Genomic DNA, 23,594 nt, shown 5'->3' with positions numbered 1-23,594 from the left:
CGAACGCTATCTGACTAGCGTTCGACTGCAATGTTTGAACATTGCAATGTCTGAAACGACATCCATCATTACTTTAAGACATGAAGTGATTTTTAATTAATAAAAAATTAAAAACAACAATGTTCAGAACGCTGTCTGAACATTACGGAAGACCCCACCCATCCGCATCACAGACTGTTCTCCCTGCTGCCCTCTGCCAAGAGGTTCTGCAGTGTCCAGAGCAGAACAACCAGGTTCTGTAACAGCTTTTTCACCCAAGAAATAAGACTCCTGAACTCTAAATAATCCCCTACCATATACAGGGTGTTTCAAAAATTTTGACATTATTTGAGATGTAAATATCCCAGAAACTACATAATCTAGGCAAATGAAACTGAACAGGCTTAACGTTGAGCAATATAAGATTTATTCCTCAAAATCTGAAGGAGAAATTCAAAGGTATGTGGATTCCATGAATGATTTCACAAATTTTCAATATGCGCGCTGCCTGAGACACAGACACACATAGGCAGCCTTCCTCTTTGAACATTTTGTGCCATGTCCAAATCTGCATTGCAGTTGGTGCATTTTTAGAGAATTATCTCATAAATACATGCTGCACAGTCTTGTTCAACCGTGTTTGAGCGTACTCTAACACAAAAAACGCCTTTTCTTTTTCAGTGAATGGCATTTCTATACGTACCTAAAAAGATAAAAACAAAAAACATTAAAAATAAAATTTTGACCTGTTTTCACACATGCTGATAAAATTTGAGGTCAATTGAACGAGAACTGGCAAAGTTATTAGATTGTGAAATGATATAAATTTTTTTTGAAACACCCTGTATATTTGGACAAGAATCTTATATATATATATATATATATATATAAAATCATAGTATATTTTATTCAAGTTGGGTTTGTTTGTTTGTTTGTTTGTTTGTTTGTTTGTTTAAGCATCTAATCGTAAAATTTGATATTTTGTTTATCAGACTATGTGCAATAGTTATATGCAGCAGTTATATTGACGTAAGCCAGTGGAACGAAATTTCATTCAAATGTGCATTCTGAATGTACAGATGAATGACAGTAAAGTTATCTATCTATCAAGCTATCTTCTATTTACTTAGTTGAGTGGTTCTTGACATAATATGGATTGCTACAGTTGTGTATTAGGGCTATTTACTGTATTTTTATTATTTACTATTTACTGTTTGATCTTGCACATTAAGAAGGCAAGAAATTGCACTAATTAACTTTTGACGAGGCACACATGGTAACTGAAAAGCATTCCAGGTGACTACCTCATGAAGCTGGTTAAGATAATGCCAATAGTGTGCAAAGCGTCATCAAGGTAAACGCTGGCTAATCTGAAGAATCTAAAATATGAAACACATTGGGGTTTTTTTTAAACACTTGCCTGTTTACCAGATAATTCTATATACCCTCACCGGCCACGTTATTAGGAACACCCATACACTTGCTGTTGTATGCAGTTATCTAATCAGCCAATCCCTTGACAGCAGCACAATGCATAAAATCATGCAGATATAAATCAAGAGCTTCAGTTGATGTTCTCTTCAAACATCAGAATGGGAAAAATTGTGATCTCTGTGACTTTCAATGTGTCATGGGTGTTGGTGCCAGATGAACTGGTTTGAGTATTTCAGAAACTGCTGATCTCCTGGGGTTTTCACACACAACAGTCTCTAGAGTTTACACAGAATGGTGCAAAAAACAAAAAAACATTGAGTGAGCGATAGTTCTGTGGGTGGAAACATCTTGTTGGTAAGAGAGGTCAGAGGAAAATGGCCAGGGGTGGGTTTCCCAAAAGCCTCTTAACCCTAAGAGCATCTTAACTAGGAGAGAGAGCATTCATTGTGCTGCTCGCACCACCATTTAATGATGATCTTTGTGCTGCGATGCTTTGGGGAAACTCAGGCCAGATTGGTTCAAGCTACGGTACCAGGAAGGTTATAGTAACTCATAGCAACTCTTTACAACCGTGGTGAGCAGAAAAGCACCTCAGCATGCAAAAGCAGAAGACCACATTGGGTTCCACTCTTGCAGCCAAGAACAGGAATCTTAGAATCAAGAACAAGTTCCTATTAAAGTGGCAGGCGAGTGTATGTTCCATATGTATTTCATAGTCTTGATTTCTTCAGTATTGTTCTACAAGGTAGAAAATAGTCAAAATACTGAAAAGCCTATGAATGAGTAGGTGTGTCCAAAGTTTTGACTGCTACTGTACATTTAATGACAATTCCGTGAAACCCAGTCATTTTATGCTAATAACTTAAAAAAAGAAAGAATCCCCTAAATTATGACAGTCATGACTAAATATTCAATAAGGATAAAAGGAGAAAGAGTTAGTGTGTGTCCGTGGCAGCACTTCATTATTCACTTGTCATGTTGTCATTACCGGCTCTCTGATCTTTGCCTTTTAATGGAATTTTGTGAGTATCACTAAATGTAAATCTGCTGAGTCATGAATATGCTCAGTAATTTATGAATGATTAGCATTTTTCAACTTGTGCATGTGAGTATGAAGAAAATTGGTATTAATGAAACTTTTCTAAACCTGGCAGGAATCAGTTTTTCAATATGACTTACTAAAAACACACAACGGTATTAAAAGATGGATAAAGGACCTCCTTTTTAATTTTATCTGGAAAAAATCTGAGGAAAAATAGAGTAGAAAGTTGACTTGTCAAAACTGTACATTTGGGGGGGGGGTGTGAGAGAGAGAGAGAGAGAGAGAGAGAGAGAGATATTTTGCGTATGGATGTATGTGGATCATAGTTTTAGGCTATAATGCAATCTGTCATAACACACCCACACACTCAATCACATATCCATCTCCAGGTCTCACTAGCATCCATCACCCACCCTAATGCTCCCACACACTGGCAGTGTTTCTCACTGTGAAGCATTAATAGGCAACAAGGTTCTTTCCATCTTCGATTGATCAAAGACTGCACAAACCTGAGTTGGAAGCAAGCAGCAACCATGCACACTATGTGGGCTGTGCTGCCTCAGTGCTGAAGGATCTCTGTACTGCCAGGTTCCTCAGCAATGCCCTCAAACTTCAGCTCAATACTTGCATTTCATCCTGTCTTAACAGTATATCACTCTGGATCAACAGCCTTCAAACTGATTAAATGTGAACATGAGTGACAGCATGAGCTATGAGTAGGTATATAAAGAGGTAGATGTAATGAGGTTACATTTATAACTCACTTTCCTTTCCTTCTTACTAATGAACCCTCGTGTATCATGCCTCCAACAGATTATTTTCATACATGGTGTGCATTAGTAATTGGCTGATGAGCAGAAATACAGTACACAAATGCTATTTTACTTCATTTAGTACTTAACACAGAAAGTCAGGAACCAATGAGCCTAAAACTACATATCCTTAATTTTGTATTCATGATTTACAAGATATTATCTACTTGGTCACTTTTACGCTCTATGCATTTTCTCAGCTTCTGTATCACATTTTTTTACTCCATTTGTTGCTTACTGATCAAAGCTCCTCCACTGAAACCAACCACTGCATATGACGTGGAAAGAACACGCAGATACACCATGAAACGCTGACATAGATGCCCTTATGCCTTTCTGTATTACACACACACACACACATCAACAGTGTAATTATAGCACGCACTAATCGTTCTGGATCCCACCACCTGCTGCACTACACACATCATCCGACATACAATCTGTCTGATGGTATAACGTTTTGTTTTATTTTACTAGTCGATTAATTAGCATACTCTGATGTCAGACAACTAGGACAGAATCAGGAACATGCAGGTATGGAAACTCTGACAAAACCAAGCACAATACAATGCAGCACAAAGCTGCCATTTTAAACATATTGGGAGAAAACTGACATGCTTGTTGACTCAAATAATACATTTTACATACAGTACCAGTCAAAAGTTTGGACCCACCTACTCATTCATAGGTTTTTCTGTATTTTGACGACTTACTACATTGAAGAATAATACTGAAAACATCAAAACTATGAAATAACACATGGAACATATATGGAATTATGTAGTAAACAAAAAAGTGTTAATAAAAGTGTCCTATTTTAGATTCTTCAGAGTACCCAGTGTTTACCTTGATGACGCTTTACACACCACTGGCATTATCTTAACCAGCTTCATTAGGTCGTCACCTGGAATGCTTTTCAATGAACAGGTGTGCCTCGTCAAAAGTTAATTAGTGCAATTTCTTGCCTTCTTAATGTGCGAGATCAAACAGTAAATAGTAAATAATAAAAATACAGTAAATAGCCCTAAACTGTAGCAATCCATATTACGTATGTCAAGAACCGCTTACGGTAACTAAGTAAAGAGAAACAACATCCATCATTAGTTTAAGACAGAGAGTGACTTTTAATTAATAAAAATAAAGAAAAACATTGAATTTGAAGATGTGTCCAAACTTTTGACTGGTACTCTACAGTGGGCAGAGGTCACAAAATTACACACATTCTTTTCTTTACTTAAGTAGAAGTACAGATACTTGTGTAATAAAAAAAAGACTCTGATAAAAGTAAAAGTACTGATTGAACTTCTTTTCTCTTTAAAGATCGAAAAATACAGGCTCTTAAATGTACTCAAAGTAAAAAGTAACCCTTTGAAGGACATTTCTACCTGCTGTTTTTATTCAAAGCTAACTGAACTAGACCTACAGAGACCTGCGTGACTTTAACAGCATACAAGCTACCAGCAGAATAAGAAATAAACAAAATAAACAAATAAACAAAAAAAAAAACCCAAACAAACCAAAAACTAGTGATTCAGACATAACCCCATCAGAGTCACACCAGTGAAAGCTTGGCCAGAGAGCTCATGTAAACCTTCATTATTCAAAATTACAATGTTTTGGTTAAATAAATCATTTAAGCACTAAATACAAACACAATGATCAATAATTAAATATACAGTTAAATATTAACATGCCACCACAATATACTCTCAGGTTGTTTCAACACATAAATCAGGGCTGATTAATTAAATTGGTCCTAACATTTTGCCAATCTAAACTAGGTTCTAGGGCTGTAACGATACACCCAACTCACGATTCGATTCGTATCGCGATTTTTGACCCACGATTCGATGCGCCCACGATTTTTTTAAATGTTTTTTTAAAGTCGTAAATTTGACTTATTAACATTTACTTACTTACATTAACTATTTAATAACAAATAATTCAGACTACTGCAGAGAATGAGTAATATGTATGCAAAAATGAACAAATGTATATCCAAAGATTGTTTTATTTCTCAAAATTAATACTGTTGAGCCGGAAGCTCTGTTTTTTTCGGTTCTGAAAAAGTCATTTTTCCAAATCGTGTAAATCCGTTAGGATTTTTTTTTTGGGGGGGGGGGGGCCTCTCTCACTGTCTCACTCTCATAGGGCCAATGATTTTCTGTGATCGCGGAAAACAGATGGAAATTACGGAATTTTTATGGTGAAACATTGCTCGCGTGTCAAAATGTAACTGCCGCAGAAGGCTTCCGCCCAAGCAGACATGCCTTCAGTGTTGCCAGATATTCCTAACGTTTTCCACCCCAAAATATGTTCAAAACCAGCCAAAAAGCACCTAAACCTGCCCAATCTGGCAACACTGCATGCCTTTCCGGTCAAGTGATTGTGATTGGCTTGTGGCGCACCTAGCCAGCCAATGAGCTGCTTGTTTACAGATTCGCTCCCCGCGTCGCAACCAGAATGGCGACCGCTTAAAAGAAATGAATGCTCTGCCAGTGGCGAGTGTGGACGTTGCGTGACTCGCAGAAGATTGTCGCAGGTCGGCGAAAAAACGACTTACTAATAGAGATTAAAAAAAAAGTAATTTAAGTAAGTTTAAAATGTAATTTAAATAAAAAGTAAAGTATTCATAAATTGAAGTTTGGAAGCGCCTCTGTTTTGGGGCTGAGGAGAAGTTTGAAAGGGTATACCGCGATTCTGCCTTCTCGTATCACGATACGGATCGTGGCTCTGCGTATCGCGATTTCGATACGCATATCGTTACAGCCCTACTAGGTTCCACATTATACGTAGAAGTTGATCACATTGACTTATTTAAAAGGGCCCAAAAATATGTGATCATGGTTAGTACAAGTCAACTGTGCAGCTATCATTTTTTCTGCAAAAATGCAACATACATGTCTATGAAATGACATGTAATGTTCAGCATATCCTTTACATGTATACAGAAATAAAAGCTGTGTGTGTTTTTATTTGAAGCATGGAGCGACTTTTTACACATTATTAGTGATCTCTGCTGAGCTGTTAGCCTCCTGTCTGCCATCAGCACAAACCTGCAGAAACATCAGTATAACACACGTGCAATTTCCACACACACTCACACAGCACACATCAATGGGGAGGCATGATATGGTGAGCTTTATGCCCACACAAGGACAATAAAAGGGCAGAGAGAGATACAGAGAGAGAGAGTAAGAAGAGACAGGAGTGTGTGGTGTTATTTCTATAATAATGTGACTACACCTGACCTTTCAGTACTAAAATAAATGAAGTAGGTGTGAAAGTAGAGCAAATTAACACAGCACACACAATACTGGGAAGAGGACTGCTGAGAAAAATAACCCCAAAAATACAATCCAAATGTAACATGGAGTTTATTTTAATCACACTGTGGAATGATTTGAGTAACTAAATTTTAGGATCTAAAAAAGTATTAAACCACATGTTTCGAAAGGGATGGCAGCCTCAAGGGAACATCTTTTGTCTGTTTATTTTGCTTCCTTTGCCTGGAAATGTGAGTACAGTGCACATTTAGTATGATTATACTACATAAGGAACACTGTTGTACTTCAAACTACCTTTGGGAGCTAATGAAAGCTTTTAAAGTATCTACATGCAGGTACATGCATTATGTTTCTGAATGAAAAAGGGGAAATCATGGTCTAAAAGTTAGAGATGCAGCTTTGGGACCAAATGAACACTTGGCACCAAATGATCACAAACCAGCAGGAATGGCTGAAGTGCCCTTGAGCAAGGCGCCTAACTCCCAACTGTTCCCCAGGCTGCTGTGGGTATGTTGTACCTCACTCTGGATAAGAGTGTCTGCTAAATGTCTGTAATGTAATAGATACATGCTTGAAGTACCTTGAAGGTAACATCCCAGCAACAAGGAAGTTAGTTTAGTACCCTTCTTTTACTGTCAAAGAGTGTATTTAAAAAAGGTTTTAAACATGCATGTGTTAAAACATATATGTGAAATAAAAACTGACAAAAAAAAAAAAAAACTCCACAAGATAGTAGGTGGGCATTTATTTTTGATGAGCATGGACCACTGTAATGGTGTCTTTAAAAATGCACCATTTGTTGCATATCTAGGGCTCTAAAACCTTTATCTATGAGTGTAAATAACAGTATCTTTAATATTTATAATAAATGTGACTCTGGTGAAATTTACTTCAATTCCATTGTTCCATGGCATCTTCTTCTTTGATTGAAAATGAAAAAAAAAAACAAATAAAATAAAAAAAGATCAGACTGTGCATTGATCAGACTGCAAATGTTTCACCTGTAGTTTAGGCTATGTTCACACTGTCAGTCCCAATCTGATTTATGTGGGTATCTGATTGTAATCCGATCATATTTAGTAAATCTGACCAAGCAAAAATCACATGAAATTGGCATATGGTTTGAAATCACATACTATTAGCAAATCCGTTTAGGTCTGACTGCTCTGATCAGATTTTGGATTGTTTTTCTTTTTTTTTTTTTTGTCTATGAGTTCTGACACTACATAAAGTTCACATTTGCATCACACGTGCAGGCCTGCTCTGTCTCTGACACTGTCTCATTATTTTTATAAAACCTGCACCGCAGGCTCCACATGTGGCTCTATGTGATAAATAAGCAAGCCCATTTCATTACCCTCCATTTTGGTTTGTTTGTCAGTTGCTTCTGCTTTCAGGTGCAATGTCATTACTATAGCAACCAATGTGAATAAGACTGAAAATGAGGATTATCACATGGATACACGGATGGGATCAGATCATTTGCAATGTATAATATCGACAGTCAGTCAGGAATATCGGATTCACATCAGATATGCAAAAAAACTAACAGTCTGAACATAGCCTTAGATGTTTTGCTGATTACCTCCACCAACTGTATTGGAGGAGGTTATGTTTTCACCTCTGTTTGTTTGTCAATGTAACTCAAACAGTAGTGAACAGATTTTGATGAAATTGTGAGGAAAGGTGAGCCACAGACCAAGGAACAATTGATTAGATTTTGATGAAAATCCGGGTAGGTATGTGGATCCATGATCCACGTATGTACAGTGTCTTGCAAAAGTATTCATCCCCCTAGGTATTGGTCCTGTATTGTTGCTTTACAAGATGGAATTAAAATGGATTTTTGGAGGGTTAGCATAATTTGATTTACACAACATGCCTACCACTTTAAAGATGCAAACTGTTGTTTTATTGTGACACAAACAACAATTAAGATGAAAAAACAGAAATCTGGAGTGTGCATAGGTATTCACCCCCTTTCGTATGAAACCCCTAAATAAGAGCTGGTCCAACCAATTCACTTCATCAGTCACATAATCAGTTGATTAAGATCCACTTGTGTGCAATCAAAGTGTCACATGATCTGTCATATGATGTCTGTATAAATCAACCTGTTCTGGAAGGATCCTGACTCTGCAACACTACTAAGCAAGCAACATGAGAACCAAGGAGCACTCCAAACATGTCAGAGACAAAGTTGTGAAGGAGTATAGATCAGGGTTGGGTTATAAAAAAAATATCCCAAACTTTGAATATCCCAGGGAGCACCATTAAATCCATTATAGCAAAATGGAAAGAATATGGCACCACTACAAACCTGAAAAGAGAAGGCCGCCCACCAAAACTCACAGACCAGGTGAGGAGGGCATTAATCAGAGATGCAACAAAGACACCAAAGATAACATTGAAGGAGCTGCAAAGATCCACAGTGGAGATGAGAGTATCTGTCCATAGGACCACTTTAAGCCATACACTCCACAAAGTGGGGCTTTATGTTAGAGTGGCTAGAAAAAAAGTCATTGCTTAAGAAAACACGTTTGCAGTTTGCCCAACAGCATGTGGCAGACTCCCCAAACACATGGAAGAAGATTCTCTGGTCAAATGAGACAAAAATTTAACTTTTTGGCCGTCATGGGAAATGTCATGTGTGGTGCCAATCCAACACCCTGAGAACACCATTCCTACAGTGAAGCATGGTGGTTGCAGCATCATGCTGTGGGGATATTTTTTCATCTGCAAAGACAGGAAAGCTGGTTAGGACTGAAGAAAAGATGGATGGCATTAAATACAGGGCAATGCTGGAGGAAAACCTGTTTGAGTCAGCCAGAGGTATGAGATTGGGAAAAAAGGTTCACGTTCCAGCAGGACAATGACCCTAAACATACTGCTAAAGCTACACTGGAGTGGTTTAAAGGGAAACATTTAAATACCTTGAAATGGTCTAATCAAAGCCCAGACTTCAATCCAATTGAGAATCTGTGGCATAACTTGAAGATTGCTGTACACCAATGTAATCCATCTAACTTGAAGGAGTTGAAGCAGTTTTGCCTTGAGGAATGGGCAAAAATCCCCATGGCTAGATGTGCTAACATATTCCAAGAGACTTGCAGCTGTAATTGCAGCAAAAAGTGTCTCTACAAAGTATTGACTTTGGAGGAGTGAATACCTATGCACACTCATGATTTCTGTTTTTTTTTTTCATTTTAATTATTGTTTGTGTCACAATAAAACAACAATTTTCACCTTTAAAGTTGTAGGCATGTTGTGCCAGATCAATTTTTTTTTTGTGATCTATAACTCAAAAAGTAGTGGATGGATTTTCATGAAATTTGGGATGGAGCTTTGTCCTAACCCAGCTTAGAACTGATTAACTTTTGAAAGTGATTTGTATCTTCTTCTGGATTCTGGATCCAGAAAACTATAATTGGGTAAGTACTGGTCAGATTTCACTTTAAGTTGGTGAGTGGTTTTCTATTGACACTGGAAGGAAAAATGTAAAGTTTGATGATGATCCGGATCCAAAAATAACAAATTATTAATACATGTAAATATTAGTCCATGTATAATCAAACCTCTGTATAATCAGTATAAAACTGTATATTCAGTAGGCATATACATATATGTAGCCACATCCCAGATTAGTAAACATATTGACAGATTAGTTTGGTCACTCTGAACGTACAACTCTTTTCATCAAATTGCAGAGTGAAAGTAAATGATTACTTGTAAAATTATTTGAAGTAAATCATCACAATGACCTTAACTTCCTCATTCCATTAGACCAGGGGTGGGCAATTATTTTTTCCATGGGGCCACATGAGAAGCAGAAAATTTTGTGGAGGGCCGGACCAAAAGGCTGAACTAAATTCTGCATAATATTAATTGTATTTCTTTATATAAAGCAGTAAATAACATTGTTTTTATAAGCTGCTAAGACTGGTAAGAGTATGGAAAAAACGAGGTTGCCTTACAAAAAAATTCATTTATTTAATCAAATTTCCCAAAACAATGGTTAACAAAATGTGAACGTTTGTACCATTTTTTTTTCAGTCACATTCATCCCAAAACACAATAAAGACATCACAATATTGTCTTTCTACTCCACATATCAAGCAAGATACATCGTATAATAATGATGCCGTGTCGATTCGATGTAGGTATCAGATCTACAGATCGGCTCGGGCTCCGGCGCCTGCTGGTGACGTCACACTATGTGATTGGCTGGACCGTTTGAAGGATGACGTACAAGTTTGTGGTTGGTCTGGACAAATTACAGAAGTAGTTATCGCGGGATTAGGTTTCGTGGGATTTCATGTCATGTTCATGTCGCGCGCATTGCGTTTTTGTTGAACACAACTTCAAAATAAAAGCAATGCACATTCAGTCCATGCATGAGGTAAAATTAGAAAATACGTTTATTTTGTAATTTCTAATTAACCTTACGCGGGCCGGTCAGAATGAACCAAAGGGCCGGATGTGGCCCGCGGGCCGTAAAAAGCCCAGGTCTGCATTAGACACTAGTTAGATACATTTTGTATTGTGTGGTAAAAACAAAGAAACAAACAAACAAAATCTCTGTTACTTTCAACCTTGTTACTCGTAAAATAAAAATACTTTGTGAAAAAGAGATACTGTTCCCTGGGATGGGTTAAAACACTTTTAAAGCCCAGGTATGCAACAATTGGTATTTTTTGCAACTGAGCTCCCCTACAGTTGAGGAGTGTAATTCACTTTTGCATCACTGTCGGAAATCTGAATTATGCTTTGAGCTCAATGTAATCTTTGGCCAAAATTGCAAATAAAAAGGCTACTTGATTCACTCACAGTACTGAGGTTGTTGCTAGTGTGAATGCTGGGTATGGTCTCTGTTGCATTTTTATTTCACACCATAAACATTACCATGACACGTTTTTACCTTTTTAATAATGCAGCGATTGCTGGAATTGTCTTTCACACTTGCATAAATAGATCACTGTTTATTTTGATTCCAAGTGCAGAACTCGTTACAAAGGTATATCAGAGTTGATCAACTCGTTACATCAGAGCTGATCAGTGTGTAATGTCTATATATACTCATTGCTGCATTATACCTACACTCATGACTTTGTGGTATATTCTATACCTGCTGTGACACCATATAATAAAGATTAAGGTTTTTTTTTTTGTTTGTTTGTTTGTTTTTTTTAAACCATGAATTTTAAAGGTTCATGGGCTTTTTAACTTTCAAACACAGCAAAGTTGAAATGCTTGAATTTTAATTCCCCATCTCCCTCTATAAACTTATCTAATGTCAGTTATTCCCTCAGCTCTCAAGTGTGTACTCCAGAAACCAAATAAAGTTCAGCTATGACACTGGAGTTTTAATTCTTCATAGATGTAAATTAAACAAGACTGCTTCTAGTTCTGTCTTGATTGACAGACATAAAAAACAATCCCTCAAAAAACCCAAGAAAGTGAACACAAACAGCAGTGATGGGCGACTAATTAAAGAGTCATGCTGTTCAACTAAAAACGTGATGAAAATATGTACTTGTTTTCCACAGGTTCCAGTTTACACTTGAAGAAAGTTCATCTGCAGAACTTTTCCCCACTCTACCATATGTGGTCAGAAGTTTACATACAGTGACATGAATGTCATCTTGGATATGAATGTCATGGCAATATTTGGGCTTTCAGTTATTTCTTTAAACTGTTCTTTATCTGTGGCAGAATGTACAGCATACATCTTTAATTTAAAAAAAACTAGAATTTGGTGCACAAGTTTTAATTTTCTTTGAGTTTTCTGAAAGCATACTATTCTAGAAGCAGCCAAGAATTCAGTCACTGCAGGTACAGTTAAAGCATATATGATAATAAATATTAGTGTTGTAGTACTTGAGACTACAACACTAATAGTTGTAGTCTCAAGTACTACAACTATTAGTGTTGTACAACTCAAGACCACTTTTTGAAGGTCTCGGTCTTGTCTTGGAATAAATCACATTTTACTTGGTCTTGTCTTGGTCACAGACATAGAGGATTCGGGATTTTATTTCAAGACTAGTCAAGACCACAACTGTGGGGATTTCACTAAATTGCCCATGCATTGTCCGATTGATTTGTTAACATCGTTACTGTGACTGGATGTAAAATTTCCTGCTTTGAATGCGACTCATTGTTAATTTGAAAATTTTATTCCTGTTAATGGCTGTCACCCCTCCCCACCTCTCTTCACACACATGGTCAGGACCTGGTCTTCACTCGGTCTTGTCCTGCCTTGGTCTTGGTCTTGACTTGATCTCAATCCCTCAAAGTCTTGGTTTTGTCTCAGTCGCGATACACTTTAGTCTTGGTCAGTAGCAGTCTACAACACTAATAAATATAGCATAAATCATGGTGGATAGTTGGACAATTATCATGAGATAATCAGGTAATAATGTCACAAGCCGACACCCAACCCACAGACCACTAGGAAGCCAACTCTAAGTGCATCTTCCTGATTGCATTAAATAGACAACTGATCAATAAGATTCTTGTAGGTGAAATAGTCTCCTCAGATATCTTAGATGCACACAAGCAGAGACAGAGCGAGAGCAAGAGGTGTTACGAAACATTTCGACTCACCACTTTAAAGTCCTCAGGGCTGCACTTGTCCCCACGGTAGTAGCAGGAGAGCAGCATGTCCTTAATGTCGTGGCCTGTTCGATCGTAGAACTCGCGCATGTTGAATGGTCTAGGTTTGAAGGTCAGGAAGTCAGCCTTGACTTTCAGGGTCTCCAGAACACTCTCCTCTACCAGGTGAGTGTCCCGAATCTCATATCTGAAGACAGAAGAAGCAAATTACTGCTTAGTGCTAATATAATGTATAGTGTAATGTAGTTCTGAATGCGGTGTGAAATGTAAAAAAAGTGGGTTTGTGCTGCAGTATCTGGTTATAGTCCAAGAACTTTGTTGACACTAGTTAAGACAAGTAGAAATGACAGACATGTAATATCATTTGGCTCTTGTCAATCATTTTTTCAGATTTTTTTGGATGAATTTCATCTAAACATCCATCTATCCATTATCTATACTGCTTATACAGCCACTGGAACCAATCCCAGCTGACTTCGGTGGTGACCTGAGCAGGACACCAATCTATCACAGGGCTAACACATAGACAAACAACCATTTCACACTCACATTCACACCTGTGGGCAATTTAGAGTAGCGTGTTGACATTATCCACGTGTCTCTGGACTGTGGGAGGAAACCAGAGCACCCGGGACCTTCTTGCTATGAGGCAACAGTGCTAACCACTGCACCACCATGCCACCCCATCTATAACATGTTTTCTCTTAATAATTAAAAATATCAACACTTAACAGAAGCAAAATGTTTCCATCTTTTTCTCCAAAAGCCATGCTATTTGAAAGTTAGGCTTAAGCTCCACCCACTTGGCACAATCAAATGTAAATGTAAACACAAATTTATTCTAACTAGAAGGGCACTCATTAGAGTGCATAACTCTGTCAAGCCATATTTTTTCAACATCAAAATCAAATCACTTGAACCTAGGATAAAACTAAAGCTGTACAATAAAGTGTTTGCTATTTTTGCCTTGAATTTAAACAAATGTGTCAATTGCACAGTAAAAATGTAACCTCCTACATTACATTTTCAACAAAATATCACAAACCCCATTTCCAGAAAAGGGGCAGCATGGTGGTATAGTGGTTAGCTCTGTCACCTCACAGCAAGAAGGTTCTGGGTTTGAGCCCAGTGGCCGACGGGGGCCTTTCTGTATGGAGTTTAGTTCTCCCCGTGTCTGCAGAGGTTTCCTCCGGTTTCCCCCACAGTCCAAAGACATGCAGTTAGGTTAATTGGTGGCTCTAAATTGACTGAGTGTGAATTGTTGTTTGTCTCGATGTGTCAGCCCTGTGATGATTTGGCAACTTGTCCAGAGTGTACCACACCTCTCACCCATAGTCAGCTGGGATAGACTCCAGCTTGCCCATGACCCTGTGCAGGATAAGTGGTTACAGATAATGGATGGATGGATTTCCAGAAAAATTGGAATTTTTTTTAAATGTAATTTTAAAAATATCTGCAGTTTGTAAATTCTCTTGAACCTTTATTTAACTGATAAAAAAGGGAAAAGTTTATAGTTTATTCAAGTTGTACTGTTTTGAAACCTTCCGCATAAGCAGGTGAATTGGTAACAAATGAGGGTATTGTGATTGGGTATAAAAAGAGCATCCGCCAAAGGCTCAGTCTTTGCAAGCAAAGATTGGTCATGGCTCACAACTTTGTTCCAAACTTTGTGAGAGAATTGTCAAATCAGTTCAAAAAGAACATATCTTAATGCAAATACTGCAAAGAATTACGAGAATTGTGAAAAGATTCTGGGAATCTGGAGAAATCTCAATTTGTGTAGGGCAAGATGAGAATTTGTGTAGGGCAAGGTTGAATGAGACCTTAGAGCTCTCAGATGGCATTGCATGAGAAACCGTTATGCTACTGTGATGAATATAGCCACATTAGCCTGGGAGTACTTAGGAAAACCATTGTCACTTAACACAGTCCACCACTGCATCAAGAAATGCAACCTGAAACTATTATGCAAAGAGAAAGCTATTTGTGTATTCTATGCTAAGTTCTTTGGGCCTGAGCTCATCTTAGATGGACCAAAAGACAGTGGTAATATGTGCTATGGCCAAACCAGTCTATGTTTCAGCTTATTTTCAGGAAAAAATGGACATCGAGTTCTCCGTTCCAAAGTCAGAGAAAGGTGCAAAAGCCAGCATCTGTTATGGTATGGTGGTGAATCAGTGCCCATGGAATGGGTGACTTGCATATGTGTGAAGGTACCATTGACGCGGAGGCATATAAAGAGACATGTTGACATCAAGGCGACGTCTCTTCCCTTCTTAGACTTAGACAACCTTTATTGTCATTCAGTATGCAACAAGTGTACACCAAACGGTGTAGTGGTTAGCACGGTTGCCTCACAGCAAGAAGATTCTGGGTTCGAACCCAGCGGCCGGCAAGGGCCTTTCTGTGTGGAGTTTGCATGTTCTCCCCATGTCTGCGTGGGTTTCCTCCGGGTGCTCCGGTTTCCCCCACAGTCCAAAGCCATGCAGTTAGGTTAATATGGGACGGCCTTGGGCTGAGGTGCCCTTGAGCGAGGCACCTAACTCCCAACTGCTCCCTGGGCACTGTTAGTATGGCTGCCCACTCCTCTGGGTATGTGTGTGTGCTCACTACTATGTATGCATGTGTGCTCACTACTCACGTGTATGCATGTGTGTGTTCACTCCTTCAGATAGGTTAAATGCAGAGAGGAAATTTCACAAGTGTGTGATGAATAAAGTTGTGCTTTCTTTCTTTCTTTCTTTCTTTCTTTCTTTCTTTCTTTCTTTCGTCCATGCTTATTTCAGCAGGACAATGCCAGGCCTCATTCTGTACGGGCTACTACAGCATGGCTTCACAGACACAGAATGCGTGTGCTTGACTGGCCTGTTGCCAGTCCAGATCTGTCTCCTATTGAAAATTGTATGTCACATCATGAAGAGCCTCAGACAAAACAGTAACCATGGACTGCTGAGCAGCTGAAACCTTGTATCAAGCAAGACTGGGCTAAAATACCAATTGCAAAGCTGAAACAGTTAATATCCTTAGTTCCCAAATTATTAAACAGTGTAATTAAAAGGAAAACTGATGCAGTGGATGTAAGGAAAATGATCTAAGGAAAGTGGTAAACATGTCTCTGTCACAACTTTTTTTTGCGTTACAGGCATCAAATTCTAAATGCTTGTATTTACAAAATGCATTTAAGTTAATCAGTGAAAACATTCGATATCTTTTCTTTGTACTTTTGTCCATGACAGAATTATCAAATCACAGATTCTTGTTTTTATTGCATTTTACAAAATGTACTTTCTGGGAAATGGGGTCTGTACACTGAAAAAAGTGAAACAAAGCTGTTGTTCATTTAATGTATTTGTTTTCATTCCAGTGAATAAAAAAAATACTTTGCTCCCATATTCAAAAGTTGTTTAAATGAATTTAAAATATTCAGGTTTAACAAAGAAGATTGGTTTTATTACTTAATGCAAATAATGTATTTATTTTAATTTAGGAAAATCTGAAATAATTGCTTTGGTTCAACCGTCAGAAATTGGTTTACATGAAGTTAAATATTTCAGGTCAACTCAAATGAATTATTTATATTGTATAACACTACAATATTAGGTGTGATCGATTAACTCAATTTTTTTTTTATTTGAGCCAATGTTTAATTTTTTTCAGTGTAAGAAGTAATATATATATATATATCACTTAAGCCAGTGTTTCTCAACCACTGGGCCACGATTTTTTTTTTTTCAAGTTGAAGCTAATTTTTACTCATAGTAGGGTACAATTGCTGGATTGTATCCAACATTATATCTGCCTCATTACAGCTCGCGATGCTTTGCCATGGGTTATCGATGAAAGTGAGGCATTTTGGTGGTGCTACTTGGCGATATACATGTGAGCTAAAAGCTGTGGTCACACAGCAGGGGAACATTTGACTGTCGCACCTTTGCGCACTTGAGTGTGGCATAGCTTGAGCGGTCGCGCGCGCTCACGGAGCGCGTTGTGCGCGCTTGGGACCCAGTTGTTATGGGAAACACCTGATATTGATTTGAGCGCAACCAGTACATGCAGATACGGACACTGTTTTCACAGATGCTTTGCGAAGCATTATCATTATCACTGTTACGTTTACAACCCCGATTCCAAAAAAGTTGGGACAAAGTACAAATTGTAAATAAAAACAGAATGCAATAATTTACAAATCTCAAAAACTGATATTGTATTCACAATAGAACATAGACAACATATCAAATGTCGAAAGTGAGACATTTTGAAATTTCATGCCAAATATTGGCTCATTTGAAATTTTATGACAGCAACACATCTCAAAAAAGTTGGGACAGGGGCAATAAGAGGCTGGAAAAGTTAAAGGTACAAAAAAGGAACAGCTGGAGGACCAAATTGCAACTCATTAGGTCAATTGGCAATAGGTCATTAACATGACTGGGTATAAAAAGAGCATCTTGGAGTGGCAGTGGCTCTCAGAAGTAAAGATGGGAAGAGGATCACCAATCCCCCTAATTCTGCGCCGACAAATAGTGGAGCAATATCAGAAAGGAGTTCGACAGTGTAAAATTGCAAAGAGTTTGAACATATCATCATCTACAGTGCATAATATCATCAAAAGATTCAGAGAATCTGGAAGAATCTCTGTGCGTAAGGGTCAAGGCCGGAAAACCATACTGAGTGCCCGTGATCTTCGGGCCCTTAGACAGCATTGTATCACATACAGGCATGCTTCTGCTTTGGAAATCACAAAATGGGCTCAGCAATATTCCCAGAGAACATTATCTGTGAACACAATTCACCGTGCCATCCGCCATTGCCAGCTAAAACTCTATAGTTCAAAGAAGAAGCCGTATCTAAACATGACCCAGAAGCGCAGATGTCTACTCTGGGCCAAGGCTCATTTAAAATGGACTGTGGCAAAGTGGAAAACTGTTCTGTGGTGAGACGAATCAAAATTTGAAGTTCTTTATGGAAATCAGGGACGCCGTGTCATTCGGACTAAAGAGGAGAAGGATGACCCAAGTTGTTATCAGCGCTCAGTTCAGAAGCCTGCATCTCTGATGGTATGGGGTTGCATTAGTGCATGTGGCATGGGCAGTTTACACATCTGGAAAGACACCATCAATGCTGAAAGGTATATCCAGGTTCTAGAGCAACATATGCTCCCATCCAGACGACGTCTCTTTCAGGGAAGACCTTGCATTTTCCAACATGACAATGCCAAACCACATACTGCATCAATTACAGCATCATGGCTGAGTAGAAGAAGGGTCTGGGTACTGAACTGGCCAGCCTGCAGTCCAGATCTTTCACCCATAGAAAACATTTGGTGCATCATAAAATGGAAGATACGACAAAAAAGACCTAAGACAGTTGAGCAACTAGAATCCTACATTAGACAAGAATGGGTTAACATTCCTATCCCTAAACTTGAGCAACTTGTCTCCTCAGTCCCCAGACATTTACAGACTGTTGTAAAGAGAAAAGGGGATGTCTCACAGTGGTAAACATGGCCTTGTCCCAACTTTTTTGAGATGTGGTGTTGTCATGAAATTTAAAATCACATAATTTTTCTCTTTAAATGAAACATTTTCTCAGTTTAAACATTTGATATGTCATCTATGTTCTATTCTGAATAAAATATGGAATTTTGAAACTTCCACATCATTGCATTCCGTTTTTATTTACAATTTGTACTTTGTCCCAACTTTTGTGGAATCGGGGTTGTATTTCAAGCCATGTTTATAACTGTTTAAATATTCTGCTCTATTATGATTCTGCTTTCTGTTTTGCTTTCTTTTTTGTAAATACCATGCCTGCTAATAAACACTCTTCCTGCACTTAGATCCGACTACCGCTGTTTATCTTGTAGTGTCCTGATCCCCAGATCTTTAACCCATCCACATAAAATGTACACCTCCATGCTCTTCCAGGTTTTCATCCATTTGTCCATGTAGAATGATGTCTGCAGCACCAGGTAGTTTGAGATGTCGGGGAACTCAACGGATAGATAATTTTCCAACTTACAGGAAAAATCCTTCTTTGTTAATGTCTCATCTCATTCATCTCATTATCTCTAGCTGCATTATCCTTCTACAGGGTCGCAGGCAAGCTGGAGCCTATCCCAGCTGACTACGGGCGAAAGGCAGGGTACACCCTGGACAAGTCGCCAGGTCATCACAGGGCTCTTTGTTAATGTGTAAGGATTTATCCCATTGAGTGGTTTCTATATCCACTTCTTTTGAGTGTACTTCTTGGTTTTAATAACTTGCTTGTTTGCTGAACACAAACATGGCAATAAGTTTTCGTGTGAATGGACCAGACTCCACTTTGGATCATTAATCCCTTTTGACTGAGAATGCCCTGCATGCATGGTTTTATGTTGGCTTCTGGCACATCCATACAGTTTTAAATACAACCCCGATTCCAAAAAAGTTGGGACAAAGTACAAATTGTAAATAAAAATGGAATGCAATGATGTGGAAGTTTCAAAATTCCATATTTTATTCAGAATAGAACATAGATGGCATATCAAATGTTTAAACTGAGAAAATGTATCATTTAAAGAGAAAAATTAGGTGATTTTAAATTTCATGACAACACATTTCAAAAAAAGTTGGGACAAGGCCATGTTTACCACTGTGAGACATCCCCTTTTCTCTTTACAACAGTCTGTAAACGTCTGGGGACTGAGGAGACGAGTTGCTCAAGTTTAGGGATAGGAATGTTAACCCATTTTTGTCTAATGCAGGATTCTAGTTGCTCAACTGTCTTAGGTCTTTTTTGTCATATCTTCCATTTTATGATGCGCCAAATGTTTTCTATGGGTGAAAGATCTGGACTGCAGGCTGGCCAGTTCAGTACCCGGACCCTTCTTCTACGCAGCCATGATGCTGTAATTGATGTAGTATGTGGTTTGGCTTTGTCATGTTAGAAAATGCAAGGTCTTCCCTGAAAGAGACGCCATCTGGATGGGAGCATATGTTGCTCTAGAACCTGGATATACCTTTCAGCATTGATGGTGTCTTTCCAGATGTGTAAGCTGCCCATGCCACACGCACTAATGCAACCCCATACCATCAGAGATGCAGGCTTCTGAACTGAGCGCTGATAACAACTTGGGTCATCCTTCTCCTCTTTAGTCCGAATGACACGGCGTCCCTGATTTCCATAAAGAACTTCAAATTTTGATTCGTCTGACCACAGAACAGTTTTCCACTTTGCCACAGTCCATTTTAAATGAGCCTTGGCCCAGAGAAGACATCTGTGCTTCTGGATCATGTTTAGATACAGCTTCTTCTTTGAACTATAGAGTTTTAGCTGGCAACAGCGGATGGCACAGTGAATTGTGTTTACAGGTAATGTTCTCTGGAAATATTCCTGAGCCCATTTTGTGTTAGGGTTTTGCTGGGATTTGAACCTGGTTCGCTGGTGTGATAATCCAGCAAACCCCCACTAGGCCACCAGGGGGATAACTCAAATGCAGAGGCATGAGGCGGAAGTAGAAAAAGTATCAAAAGGTTTATTTACAATATTTACAAAAATCCAAAAAGCTCAGAAGATGAAGGGAAAAAATAAGAAATATCCAAAGTACAAAATAAAAGCCAAAAAACCAGAAAAGGCAAAAATACCAACGCTCAGAAGATCCAAAAACACAGTAAATACTAGGTCCAAAAAGCAAAGCAAAGTGCACAACCAAAAAGACAAGGAACACGGTACAGAGGAAACTGGAGCTAAACATAACAGCACAAAGACTCCGTGACAAGAGGACTGAACTCAGGGGTATAAATACACAAACTAAAATAGGCCACAGGTGACACTAATGAGGACTAGGCGGGGCACAAGACACATGGAAAACAACAAACATAAAACACAGAAACAGTGGCGGCCTCTAGAGGCCAAAACAAACATGACAAGAAAATGAAATAACAGCGGCCTCTAGAGGCCAAAACAGTCCCAATCCTAACAGGACCCCCCCCCAGGAGCGTCTCCTGACGTTCCCAGGGCGATCCGGATGGGCCGAATGGAAGTCCCGACACAGTTCTTTATCTAAAACGTCCCGAGCGGGAACCCAGCAGCGCTCCTCAGGACCATAGCCCTCCCAGTCCACAAGATATTGCAGCCCGCCGCGGACCCGGCGGGAGTCAAGCAGGCGATGCACGGTGAACACAGTCTGACCCTGGAAGATGCGGGGGGGTGGGGGGTTCCTAGGGGCAGGGGCATACGTGGACGTCAGTACGGGCCGCAACAGGGAAACATGGAATGTGGGGTTGATCCTCAGAGTCCAGGGCAAATGTAGCCGGTAGGAGACAGGGTTCACCCTGCGCACCACCTTGAAGGGACCAATGTAGCGAGGAGCCAGCTTGCAGTTCTCCACCCGCAGCGGAAGGTCCTTTGTGGACAGCCAAACCCGCTGCCCAGGGCGGAAAGCGTGGGCAGGTCTTCTATGGCGGTTGGCCTGAGTCTGGTTGGTTCTGGAGGTCTGGATGAGGGTCTTCCTGACCTTGCTCCAGGTCTTGCGACACCGTCTCACATATTGGTTGACCGAGGGCACCCCCGCATCCTCCTCCTGGTCCGGGAACAGAGGTGGCTGGAACCCGAATTGGCACTGGAATGGCGACAGCTTGGTGGCCGATGACTGCAGGGTGTTGTGGGCGTACTCTGCCCATGGCAGCCAGGTGCTCCACGATGTCGGGTTATCCATAGCCAGGCCTCGCAGGGTGGTTTCCAGGTCCTGGTTGAGCCTCTCCGTCTGGCCGCTGGACTGTGGGTGAAACCCAGAGGAGAGGCTGGCAGTGGCTCCGATGACCTTGCAGAACCCGTGCCACACTCAGGAGGAGAACTGGGGCCCTCGGTCTGAGACGATGTCCTGTGGGAGACCAAAGACTCGGAAGACATGATTAAAAATAAGTTTCGCTGTTTCAAGAGCAGAAGGGAGTTTGCACAGTGGTATGAAGCGGCAGGCCTTCGAGAATCTGTCGACTAAAACCAAAATGACAGTGTTACCTTGAGACTCAGGGAGACCCGTGATGAAGTCAACTGCCACGTGGGACCAGGGACGCCGGGGAATGGTCAGAGGATGCAGGAGACCCTGGGGACGCTGTCGTGGGTTCTTGGTTCTGGTGCAGACCTCACAGGACAGGACAAATGACCTTACTTCCTTCTCCATGTTAGGCCACCAGAAGCGTCTTTTCAGGAAGTCCAGGGTCCTCCGAGCTCCCGGGTGGGCGGTGAGAGGGGAAGAGTGACCGCACTGGAGAACCTTGGCCCGGGCTTGATGTGGGATGTACAAGAGGCCCGGTGGCCCCGTCCCAGGACCGGGGTCCTGGCGTTGGGCTCGTCGAACGGCCTCCTCAATACCCCAGCGGACAGGGGCCACAATCCGGGACACAGGGATGATAGGCCCGACTTCACTCTCCCTGTTAGTGGCAGAGAACAGCCTGGACAGTGCGTCAGGTTTGGTGTTCTTGGAGCCAGGGCGGTACGAGAGGGTGAAGTCAAACCGACTGAAAAAAAGGGCCCACCTAGCCTGTCGTGGGTTCAGTCTTTTGGCTTGCTGGAGGTACTCCAGGTTCTTGTGGTCAGTCCAAACCAGGAATGGATGTTGCACTCCCTCCAGCCAGTGTCTCCACTCCTCAAGGGCCAATTTGACCGCTAGCAGTTCTCGATCCCCCACATTGTACCGGGACTCCGCAGGACTCAGGCGGTGGGAGAAGTAAGCGCAGGGGTGCAGCTTTCCTTCCGAACGTTGAGAGAGCACTGCGCCGACACCACTGTCTGAGGCGTCCACCTCCACGATGAATGGTTGGGAGGTGTCCGGGAGGACCAGAATGGGTGCCGTGCAGAAGCGATCCTTGAGGTCTTTGAACGCCTTTTCCGCCTGAGGAGACCAGACATAAGATCTACCTGTCCCTTTGGTGAGGTCCGACATGAGTGCTGCTACAGAACTAAAGTTCCTGATAAACTTGCGGTAGAAGTTAGCAAATCCTAAGAACCGCTGAACCTCTTTGACGGACTTGGGAGTGGGCCAGTCCCGGACGGCCAGGGTCTTGGCTGGGTCCATTTGGAGTTGGCCTGTCTGTACGATAAAACCCAGAAAGGAGACCTCGGGAACATGAAATTTGCATTTCTGGGCCTTGGCGAACAGATTGTTCTGTAGCAGCCTCTGGAGAACCTGGCGGACATGGTGGCGGTGCTCCTGCACGGTCTTGGAAAAGATAAGGATGTCATTGAGGTAGACAAAAACGTACAGGTTAATCATGTCCCTCAAGACGTTGTTGATTAGGGCCTGAAAAACAGCTGGTGCATTGGTGAGTCCGAAGGGCATCACCTGGTATTCGTAGTGCCCAGACGGGGTGTTAAAGGCAGTCTTCCACTCATCTCCCTGTCGGATACGGATGAGGTGGTATGCGTTCCGTAGGTCCAACTTGG

General features: G+C 40.5%; 1 protein-coding gene across 1 annotated transcript in view; it reads right to left on the bottom strand.

Annotated features, from left to right (window-relative positions):
* LOC132874353 (acid-sensing ion channel 1-like) overlaps positions 1-23,594 on the bottom strand; it is a 177,264-nt gene that overhangs the window by 32,668 nt on the left and 121,002 nt on the right. Inside the window, exon 2 of the mRNA XM_060910472.1 lies at positions 13,161-13,356. Coding sequence (XP_060766455.1) covers positions 13,161-13,356 — 196 coding nt within the window. The remainder of the gene's footprint in view (positions 1-13,160; positions 13,357-23,594) is intronic.

The sequence above is a fragment of the Neoarius graeffei genome, chromosome 26 (genome assembly GCF_027579695.1).
Source record: "Neoarius graeffei isolate fNeoGra1 chromosome 26, fNeoGra1.pri, whole genome shotgun sequence".
NCBI lineage: Eukaryota > Metazoa > Chordata > Actinopteri > Siluriformes > Ariidae > Neoarius > Neoarius graeffei.
The sequence above is the reverse complement of the archived record's forward strand: the minus strand, read 5'-3'. Positions and strand labels throughout refer to the sequence as shown.